This window comes from Nannospalax galili, unplaced genomic scaffold (genome assembly GCF_000622305.1).
Source record: "Nannospalax galili isolate Female #2095 unplaced genomic scaffold, S.galili_v1.0 scaffold302, whole genome shotgun sequence".
NCBI classification, from domain to species: domain Eukaryota; kingdom Metazoa; phylum Chordata; class Mammalia; order Rodentia; family Spalacidae; genus Nannospalax; species Nannospalax galili.
Genome location: NW_008350120.1, coordinates 586,085 through 597,069, shown reverse-complemented (window position 1 = coordinate 597,069; position 10,985 = coordinate 586,085). Strand labels below are relative to the sequence as shown.

Genomic DNA, 10,985 nt, shown 5'->3' with positions numbered 1-10,985 from the left:
TGCGGGCGAGGGAGCGTAGAGCCTTTGCCCCCTGCAGGGTCGGTGACTGGCCTACAGGGTGGTGTTCCCGGCTGCTCCTCTTACCGTTCCTCCGTCCTAAGGATATTCTAGACCAGAGCATAGAGCTCTGGTTCTGGGGACGAAGGAGCAAAAAATCGACCCCCCGACGGAACCCCACCCCCACCCGAGGAGTTTGTCTTTATGAGATAGGGGCTCCCCTGGAACTCGCTATGTAAACCAGACTGGCCTCAGATCATCCCGCCTCTGCCTCCCGAGTGCTCGGATTAAAGGAGTGGACCACCATGCCCCGTAGGGGAGTTTTGTTTGTTTTTTAAAAAAATATTTGCTATTTGTGTGTACGAGTGTTTTGCCTGCATGTGTGCAAGTACACCCTGTGCAGAGCCCGCGGAGGGCAGAAGAGGGCGTCGGATACTCTGGTACAGACGACACAACCCTGTGGGTGCTGGGAATTGAACCCCATCCTCTGTAGGAGCAGTCAGCGTTATTAACCACAGAGCTCTCTCTCCAGCCCCTGCTTTTTGACTTTTTGAGACAGGGTCTCCCTGTAGTCCCAGCTGGCCTAGACCTTGCTATGTAGACCAGGCTAGCCTGGTCTCAAACTCAGTTCTGCCTGCCTCTGCCTCCCGAGTGCAGGGAGAAAGGGCGTGTGCCACCACGTCTGGCAGTTTTTTAAAATGATGCACGTGTGCGGTGAAAAAACTCGTGTGGGGCTGTAGAGATGGCTCCGAGATGAAGAGCTCTGGTTACTGGGTTCGTTTCCTAGCATCCACATGGCAGCTAACAACTGTCCATAACTCCAGTTTCAGGAGATCTGCCCTCTTTTGGCCTCCATGGGCATTGCACGCACAGGTGCACTTGCAAATATACAGGCAATACACTCATGAATATAAAATTTTTTTTTGTCTTATTGAGACAGGATCTCCCTGTAGCCCCAGCTGGCCTGGCACTCGCTATGTAGACCAGGCTGGCCTCGAATTAACAGAGATCTGCCTACCTCTGTCTCTCAAGTGCTGGGATTAAAGGCGTGTGCCACCACACCTGGCAAAATTAAAAAAGAAAAAGTCCTGGTGTAGTTCTGACACTGACGCTCAATTATTGAGAATTACCAGTACAGAGGTCCTAAGTTTATTAAGGAGCAGCTTCAGCTCTAACCGACAGATATCTCCCTCAGCCAGGTCTTAATTACTTAAGGTGCCAATCCAAGAGCAAGCAGCACTTGCACCTATGAGCACTTATTCTTGCTGTAAGCTCTGCCCCTCCTCCGCCTGCTAGGTAGTTCTGGCTAGCCTGGAACTGTCAAGGTAGCCCTCTCGGGTCTTGAAAGCTAGATCCTTCCTTCCCTGTGCTGGGAAACAGGTCTGAGCCACCACACCTTCTATATAATTATTTTTGTATCTGTCTCCTCCGCTTGGTTGTGGCTTCTGGGTGGGAGTGGTTCTGATTCATTAACCCTGTTCCTTTCCAAACATCTATCAAGGAAAAGCGCTATTAGACACTGCCCATCAGGAAGCACCACTCCTGGCCTGCATCTGCTTTTGGTAACCCACTTGGAGATTTGGAAAGATTATTGTTACTAGAGTCCAGAGACATTTAATATTAGTGGTGCTTCCGCGATTCAAATTGCTTTGAACTGAGGGTGGGGTAGGGAGGCTGTGGATAAGGGAATTTAAACTGGACGGACTAATGAGCCAGAATTGGTTTGAGATTGGGCTGAGATCAGTGTGTGTGGGAAGGGGTCTTAAGGAAGTACTCAATATCAAAGATGCTATGTGAGCCATGTCAGCTGAGTGAGGCAAGGGAGGTACCAGTTAGAACCCATCTCTATGTGTCAGAAAGACCATGGGAATTTCCTGCCCCCCCTTCCAACATGGGATTCATTTTGCCACCTGTAGAAAGGTTTTCATAGCTGTGTCTTGCCAGCTACAAAGGTATGGAAGTCCTGAGCTACTGTGACAGTCCATGTGTGTGTGTGTGTGTGTGTGTGTGTGTCCCCACCCAGAACGGAGACAGAGAAAAAGAAAAGCAGGCAGCCTGGGCCAAAAGTGAGGGGAGCTCCGTGAATGTCCTCCATGGTCCTGGGAACATTCTAGGAAGCTCTGAGTTCCTCTCCACCTCTGGAGCACTGGCTCCTACATCAGTCCTTGGGCCTAAGCCCTGAAGGTCCTGACACCTGCTGGCCAAGTCAGCATCTCAGGCATGGGCTTCAGCAGGACGCTTGGTGATTCAGAGCCTCAGGAATGGTGTTGGGCAAGCCAGCAGACCAGTCACCTAGGCCTCCTCCTCCTCCTCAGTGAGGCCACAGTAAGGAACTCAGCCTTGGAAATCCTGGACTCCTAGCTGCCTTCCTTGCCTGTCCAGTCTTGATGCTTCTCAGGAGGCCCCTGAAACTCGGTCAGGACAGAGGGGAAATCAGGAAAGAAGATATAATGGAACTTCCAAAGAGCTATGCTTTTCCACTTGAAACTCCTCAAATCACTTCTCAAATCCCAAATAGCTGCATTCCTTTACTTCCTGGTTTCCCTCAACCTTAGTCTCCTCTCTTCCACTCAGAGGAACAAAATATGTTTTTTTGCTTTTTTTTTTTTTTTTTTGTCTTTTTGACACAGGGTCTCCCTCCCAGCTGGCCTGAACTCACTGAACTATTTAGACCAGGCTGGCCTCGATCTCACAGAGATCCACCTGCCTCTGCCTCCCGAATACCTGGTGTCCTTTTTTTTTTTTTTAAACAAGGTCCACTGTAGCCCAGGCTGGCTTCAAACTCCTGGTCTTGCTGCCTCTGTCTCCTCCCAAGTCCTGGGGTTATGACTGTTACTGCCATGCCCAACTCTTCTTTTTTGATCTTGCTGCATTTCTGTTTATCATTATCCCCAGGTGCAGAGGGAGGGGGAATTTGATTTTCAGAAAGGAGAGGCTTAACACCTCAGCCCCAAGACTTTCATCCTTTGATGGATGCTGCTCTTTTGCTTTTGGTGTTTTGGCCGCCTCAGTTCTCTCTTCACCTTTTGTCTCCTCGAGGGCTGAAAGCAGCGGTTATGGGTGTTTCTTCTTGACCCAATAGCTCTGGAGCCCCTGCCTCTCTAGCTGGTGTCTCTCCCAGGCATGCAGGCTGGGCCTTGGCCCCAGGTTGCCCTGTAATGGGGTGTGAGTGATCACACAGGTGGCTGAGGGCTGGCACGCCTGAGGCCTGCCCAGCCTGAGTCACCTGGAGCTGTTGTTGTCCTTATTGGAGTCTGCTCAGCGGCGGTGGGGAGACTTGGGGCCCAGCTCAGTGCCTCTACTCCCCATGGCGCTGCCATCGCCTGCTCCTCCATGTCGGGGACTTGGGGGAGGGAGGGTCTCTGTCTTCTCTCTGTCTCCTGCCAGAAGCTCCTCCTCTTCAGTGTTCCCTCCTACCTCAGGGTCCCCCTGCTTGGCACTGCAGGAGACAGGGGCTTCTCAGCCTCGACACAGTGCCCTTCCCACCCCAGCCACTACCCCAACACAGACCCTGCCCACAATGACACCCACCTCTGCTCCCCCCTCCTGGGGGGCCCATTCCACCCCATCCCCGGCCTCGGTCACTCCCCCTCCCTCCCGCCGGTGCCCCCAGGATCCTCCTGGGCTTCGGATAGGCCCTCTGATCCCTGAGCAGGATTATGAGCGGTTAGAGGACTGTGACCCCGAGGGGTCCCAAGACTCACCCCTCCATGGGGAGGACCATCAACCCTTGCTTCATGTGCCTGAAGGGCTCCGTGGTGAGTGTGAGGGTATGTGGGGGGTTGAGTGGGTCAGCGAGCCTGGGAGCTCCAAGGCTTAGCCCAGGCTGGCCTGGGTTGTAGGCACGGAGGACTAATCACTGGAGTGACAATGCCAATTTCTGACGCCATTCCCTCTGTGCCCAGGCTCCTGGCATCACATACAGAACCTGGACAGCTTCTTCACCAAGATATCCTTTGTGCTCAGCCTGTGGAGGGGGTCATGGGACTCCAGGGAGGGGACAGGGGTCTGGGGACAGTGGGGGAGTGAAGACAAAGGGCAGGTTGAACCTTAGACTTATTTCTTGATGAGCTTGCCACATCTACAGTTACCACCAACGGAATGGCTTCACCTGTATCCTGTTGGAGGATGTCTTCCAGCTGGGGTGAGAAGCCAATCATGTCCCTAAGCTCTAAGCTCAGCCCTCTCCTCTTCTTTCTTTCTTTTTTTTTTTTTTCTTTTAGACAAGGCCTCAGACTCCTGTTTCCTCCTGCCTTCCCCTTTCAAGGGCCTGTCCTCCCACACCCAGTATATGTAGTGCTGAGATCGAACCCAGGACTCCATGAATACTAGGCTGAGCCACAGTCCCAGCCCTCCTTTTGCATTCTAGTCTGTGGAGCTTGGGGCTCTGAAGGGTGGCGGTCGGGGGCCAGGCACAGAGAGCTTCAGGATTTTCTGGGGACTGGGCCAGGAGTCCACTTGACCCTTAGACCTGATCAGTGCCCTATCCCTCTTCTCAGGCAGTTCATTTTCATCATCACCTTCACCACCTTCCTCCTTCAATGCGTGGATTACAGCATTCTCTTCAACAACCGACCAATTAACCATACAAGACCTGGACCGTTCCACAGCAAAGTGACCTTGTCTGATGCCATCCTACCCTCAGCCCAGTGTGCAGAGAAGTGAGTGGCAGCCTGAGGGCCTCCGAGTTAAGCTCACAGAGGGATAGGAAGATAGGAAGCTCCCCTAAGTACACACCAGGTTGACTGATAGCTCCAAAGAGCCTTTGCTTTTGAGTCATATTTACCGTGTTAGAAACTAAGGATGAGGGAAACTTTTTTCTCTCTGTCTCCCTCCCTCTCTCCATGTGGGGTGTGTGTGTGTGTGTGTGTGTGTGTGTGTGTGTGTGTGTGTGTGTATATCCCACACACAGTGTGTGTGTGTGTGTGTGTGTGTGTGTGTGTGTGTGTGTGTGTTTCTAGGAACCAAACCCTGAGCTTCTCACATGCTGGGCAAGTACTGTACCCCTAGCCCTGAGGACAACTTTAAAATTCAGGAGTGCACAAGTGCACCTTAAATGGGCATCAGTGTGATGTGATATCTTCACTTGTCTTGTAGCTTTTGGAAAACTCCACTGCATACTCGTGGGAGAATACACATAGAAAGAATTAATGTTTGTGAAAAGTGTTGACTTTGTAGGCGCTTGTGGGGGCCTCACTGGGGACTGCTCGCTGAACCCCACTGAGACCTGCTGGTCTCGCTACCACTGGGCATCAGTCTCCCCTCTGTGGGCATCTTATCCTTTTGTTACCTTTCCTGTGCAACCCCCTGCAGGATTCACAACACTCCCCTGTTGGTCTTCCTCCTGGTCCTGGCTGCTGGCTTCTGGCTGTTCCAGCTGCTTCGCTCCATCTGTAACCTCTTCAGCTACTGGGACATCCAGGTGTTTTACAGGGAGGCCCTGCACATCCCCCCGGTGAGCCTACTGTGACAGGGTGGGCAGAGGACAGGTGAGAGTGGGGCCATGCAGAGGAAGAGCAGAAAGAAGCCTTCTCATACCTGCCCCGGGCCTGGAGTTGTCAGGAGGTGGCACTGCTACTTAGCAAGCTTGGCTCTGACTTGACTTAGATGGGTCATCTGCGATGACTTACAGTCACATGCTGGCAGTAAAAACAATGGCTGTTTAGAGGAAGGGCTGTCACTGGGGTTTCTAGAGCAGGAGGTATTCTGGTTGGGTGAGAAAGATCAGCCCAGGGTGAGGGAAGGGCATTCCAAGTCCCAGGGCAGGAAGTGGGAGGAAAACAGGGGCACCTGCAGGCAGTGGAGGTGGGCCGGCTTGCTTGTTTGCCTGAAGTAGAGCCTTCCAAGTAAGGCACCTGGAATCAAAGGTGCTCTCTTGACCTCTTGACTCTTGGTCATTCTGCACCCTTTCTTTCCACTCCGAGCCAGGCTCTTTCTAGCTCTGTCCCTAAGTTCATTATTAAAGGCATCTTCTTCAGGCCCATTTCCTTGCTTCCCCTCGAACAACCTGAGTCTTTGGAGTAGGGAGGTACCAGGCCTGACCACTGCTCCTGGAGGCTGCGACCTGGGTCCTGTTCTTCTAGCCCTTCCTTTCCTGTTCCTTCCAGGGGACTGGGAGACACTGGGATGGGCTGTAGAGGATGGCCCAGAGAGAATAACTGGACAGGGTGAAACTGAGTTAAAGTGAGGCACGCAGTTCACATGGGTTCCTCCAAATGAGGCGTGACAGCTACAGCCAGGGATGTTTGAAAGCTAATCGGGTGACGGCTATGCAAGTTACATGGAGTGGGGTGCAGCTGCGGTTCCCCAAACTTGGCTTGACAGAGGTGGTGGGGAAGGAAGGGAGTCTTGGGAACTGCCAGCCATTCTTTTATATGTGTGGCTGAGGGAGCTCAGAAAAGGAAGCCAGGTCCAACCCCTGAAGCACATGACTAATGGCCACTTGAGTGGCAGTGGCAAGCAAAGCAATTTAGAAGGGGCTGTTGGCAGCAGGGCTGGCAGAGGGCAGAAGTACTAGGTGGGGAGGGAGGCCACGAGGGCTGGTTTGCAGGCAGCCCACTGGGCCCTAGGGGTTGGCTGTCTCTCTGGAAGGAATCCAGGCCCCTGGGCTCACCGGACCTCTCCTTAGGAGGCGCTCAGCTCGGTACCCTGGGCTGAGGTGCAGTCCCGCCTCCTGGAGCTGCAGAGGAGCGGGGGTCTGTGCGTGCAGCCGAGGCCCCTGACGGAACTGGACGTCCACCACCGCATCCTGCGCTACACCAACTACCAGGTGGCACTGGCCAACAAGGGGCTGCTGCCGGCCCGCTGCCCGCTGCCCTGGGGGGGCAGCGCCGCCTTCCTTAGCCGGGGTCTGGCGCTCAACGTGGACTTGCTGCTCTTCCGCGGCCCCTTCTCGCTCTTCCGCGGCGGCTGGGAGCTTCCAGAAGCCTACAAGCGCAGCGACCTCCGGGGCGTCCTGGCGGCTCGCTGGAGGCGCACGGTGCTGCTATTGGCCGCCGTGAATTTGGCCTTGAGCCCGCTGGTGCTGGCCTGGCAGGTGCTGCACGCCTTCTATAGCCACGTGGAGCTGCTGCGGCGCGAGCCGGGTGCCTTCGGGGCGCGCCGCTGGTCCCGCCTGGCCCGCCTGCAGTTGCGCCACTTCAACGAGCTGTCCCACGAGCTCCGCGCACGCCTGGCCCGCGCCTACCGTCCAGCAGCCGCCTTCCTGCGCGCCGCAGAGCCCCCCGCACCACTGCGCGCACTGCTGGCCCGCCAGCTCGTCTTCTTCTCCGGAGCTCTCTTTGCTGCTCTGTTGGTGCTCACCGTCTACGACGAGGACGTGTTGGCCGTGGAGCATGTGCTCACTACCATGACCGCGCTCGGGGTCACAGCCACCGTGGCCAGGTTCGATGGCACAGGCGGGGGAAGAGGTGTTGATGTACGCCCCTTTCTCTGACCTGGGCGCAGGCTCCCTTCCCCTGAGCCAACCCTTCAGTCAGCAACCCTCCCCTAGCCCCCAGCCCTCAGCGGGGCATCCCAAACTCAGGCCCTCCTAAGTGCATCCTCATCCCCACGCTCGGCCCTCCAGGTCCTTCATCCCAGAAGAGCAAAGCCAGGGGCGCCCCCCACAGCTCCTGCTGCAGGCAGCCCTGGCGCACATGCACTACCTCCCGGAGGAGCCGGGTGCTGGCGGCAGGGCCAACGCTTACTGGCAGATGGCGCAGCTGCTACAATACCGAGCAGTTGAGTGCTGGGGCTCACATGGGTGTGGGGCTGACTCGGCGGGGAGGCTCCGTGGGGAGTGGTTGGGAGCGTCAGACCTTAGCAAGTATTCTTGGAAAGCCCTTGACCCTGATCACTGGCGGGGTCTTATCCGTAGCTTCCTCTCAGCCTCATCCATGCCGCCTCAGGTCTCCCTCCTGGAAGAGCTCCTGTCTCCACTCCTCACCCCGCTCTTTCTGCTCTTCTGGTTCCGCCCTCGTGCTCTGGAGATTATTGATTTTTTTCATCACTTCACCGTGGACGTGGCCGGCGTTGGGGACATCTGTTCCTTTGCCCTCATGGATGTGAAGCGCCATGGCCATCCTCAGGTTAGAGCCCTTCTCTGACACCCCACCCCCTCGCCCCCAAGGTTGTGCTGGGTAGGAGTTTGCTTGCCTTGCCAAAGCACACCCGGCTTCCAACTCCAGCTATGATGCTTGTCACCTGTGACCCTGAGTCTTGGTCCTGCTACTGTAAGGACAGTAGCAATAGCCAGCGACCCGCTTGTGAGACTGATATGCTGGTCTGTAAGCCCTTTATAGAGCTACTGGTACATAGAAACTACAGCAAATGGCAGCAAAGGCCCCCTCAAAAGCTATAAAGGTAGCTAGTGGGTGAAGAGTGGGGCACACTTTCCCTGGTCTTGGAGACTGGAGCTGCATAGGGGGGCAAAACATCAAGGCTGATTATATGCCCAGGCTGAGTAGCACATCCTGCTCTGCTGCTCCACTCCTGGGTTATCTTGAGCATATCCAAATCAAGGCCTCCATGTCCTTCATCTGGGGCATGTGGGCAGTATTTACCGTCCTGCCTACCTCAGGAGCCTCCATGTTCCTAACACTGGAAGGACCTTCTTCCTTGCAGTGGCTCTCAGAGGGACAGACGGAGGCTTCACTCTCTCAGCGTGCAGAGGATGGAAAGACAGAGCTCTCCTTGATGCGGTTCTCCCTGGCACATCCACAATGGCAGCCACCAGGGCACAGCTCTAAGTTCCTGGGGCACTTTCGGGGCCGGGTACAACAAGATGCAGCTGCCTGGGGTGCAACTTCAGCTCGAAGCCCCCCCACCCCAGGGGTGCTCAGTGACTGCACATCCCCTCTTGTGAGTCCCAGGCTTGGCTACACCTCTGCCCTTCCCATCCTCCATCTCTCCCCATCTCCTGTGTATAACCTTGTGTGTTGTTACCCTGACAGGCAGCTCAGTCTGTGGCACTCTTTGGTCCTCCTTTAGGCCTCTTATTCCTCCCTCCTCTGATGTCTTTTGCTTTCTCTCTTTTGTTCAGCCGGAAGCCTTCCTGGCTAACCTCTTGGTGAACCCCTGCCTGCCCCCAAGGGACCTGAGTCCCACAACCCCCTGCCCTGCTGCTGCCACAGCCAGCCTCCTTGCCTCTATTTCCCGCATGGTCCAGGACCCCAGGTGAGGGGTGAAGGCCAGACTTGTAGGGGAGTCTGGATTGGGGATGATCCTCCAGAAGGGAGCTGGGGTGCTGAGGGGATTTGGAAGGTGGGGTGTAGCTTGGCCCTCCCTCCTTTGTGGGAACATGCATCTTGACTGCTGCATCTTGTTTTAGCTGTGTGTCCCCAGGAGGCACTGGGGGCCAGAAGCTGGCCCAGCTCCCAGAGCTTGCTTCTGCTGAAATGAGCCTCCATGCCATTTACCTGCACCAGGTGTGTAGAGGGGTGCCAGAAAGAATATGGGAAGGTGAATAAAATGAAGCCTGGGGAAAGGGCCAGGACCAACAGGGTACCTAACAGGAGCTATGAGCTCTCTGTACCTAGCCTAGGGGCTTGGCCTTACCTCCTCCCACCCTCCCACCACCCCACACAGGAGGGAGCCCCTCACTCTTTTTCTTCCATCTAGCTCCATCAACAGCAGCAGCAGGAACTGTGGGGGGAGGCTTCAGCCTCCTCCCCATCCAGGCCCTGGTCCAGCCCCTCACAGCCTGCCTCACCTGATGAGGAAAAGCCATCTTGGTCAAGTAATGGTGAGACTGGCAGGGGGCAGAGGGAAAATCCTAGTGGCTCTTGAGCATCATTTCCCTGCTCACTTGATGTTTTTTGTAACCAGGCTCCAGTCCTGCTTCCAGCCCCAGACAGCAGTGGGGCACCCAGAGGGCCCGGAATCTGTTCCCAAGGGGGTTTCAGGAGCCCCCAGTCACCCAGAAGGAGCCCCTCCCAGGCCCCTTGCATTGATCGAGGACACCTCAGGTCAGTATTACCCAGATGGGAAGCCAAGCAAGGAAGGAGCAGGAAACTGGAGCCAGTCTTGGAGGGATGGGAACACTAGTTGAATTTGGGGTGATGGGTGTGGTCTCTAGAGCCTAGACTCCTGGCATGCTTACAACAGCCTTCTCTTCCTCCTCCCTCAGGTTCTGGCTTTTTCAGGAGACTAGATGGGGTGACATGAAGCCATCTCTCGAGGCCCCCCACAGATGACAGGCCCAGGATGCTTTATTTGGGCAGACTTGGAAGTTAATGAGGAGCTTGCCCAGAGCACAGAGTGGGAGATGACTGGGTTTGGACTACGAGGCTAAATGTGGTCCCCACAAATAAGGGGTCACTGGCCCCACTGGCTGGAGCAGTTGCTGGGAAGAAGTACCCCAGCATCCCTAAGGCGGAGGGCAGGGCCCAGGCAAAGGTCAAGCTCTGTGTTAGGGAAGCAGTGAGGCACATGGCCTGAGAGGCAGGGAAGTTCTTCCTGTTGGCTCCCCCCTTGAGGTTCCTGTGGGACTAGGGGTGGGACATGGGGACTTGTGAGTGGAAAAACTAGAGATGGTTTCTGTTTTTGGACTTCAGCACAGCTGTGATGTCTGAGGAAGTGGGTGGGGCTCCTCATCCTGTGAGAAATAAGCAGTAAGGATTGCTCATGGCTGTGCTCTGCTGTGAAGTTTGTGGCATGCCTGGCTCCTGATAGCTGAGGACTGCACCTGTTTTCTCAATCACCCAACTGCCTGTGACTGCCTGGAAACTGTTTTCAGAGTGCTGAGTCACAGAGTGTGTGTAGAGCTTCCTCTTAAAGAATCACCCCCTCCACATCTGTACACATTAAAGCACAAAACTTTAATTGTAATTCACAAGGGCTGGGTTAAGCATCTCATGACATCTGGCACGGTGTTTTATGATGAATCTTCAATAAATATTTGAATGACTTAGACTTTGAAGGCTTGATCCTCCAGAGAGGGGCAAGGGGAGCCTACAGTTCACCTAAAGCACACCAGGAGGGCAAAAGGATGTCCTGAATGCTGGGGA

At 55.1% G+C, this 10,985-nt stretch overlaps 1 protein-coding gene across 1 annotated transcript; it reads left to right on the top strand.

Annotated features, from left to right (window-relative positions):
- Positions 1-3,266: 3,266 nt before the first annotated feature.
- Atg9b (autophagy related 9B) lies at positions 3,267-10,888 on the top strand. Its single transcript, XM_017801711.1, has 14 exons — positions 3,267-3,755; positions 3,903-3,946; positions 4,077-4,141; positions 4,497-4,658; positions 5,311-5,452; positions 6,626-7,380; positions 7,565-7,718; positions 7,887-8,066; positions 8,602-8,838; positions 9,020-9,153; positions 9,308-9,404; positions 9,598-9,721; positions 9,805-9,944; positions 10,106-10,888. The coding sequence occupies exons 1-13, from the start codon at positions 3,305-3,307 to the stop codon at positions 9,927-9,929; spliced, it is 2,670 nt and encodes an 889-aa protein (XP_017657200.1). The 5' UTR covers positions 3,267-3,304; the 3' UTR covers positions 9,930-9,944; positions 10,106-10,888.
- Positions 10,889-10,985: the final 97 nt, after the last annotated feature.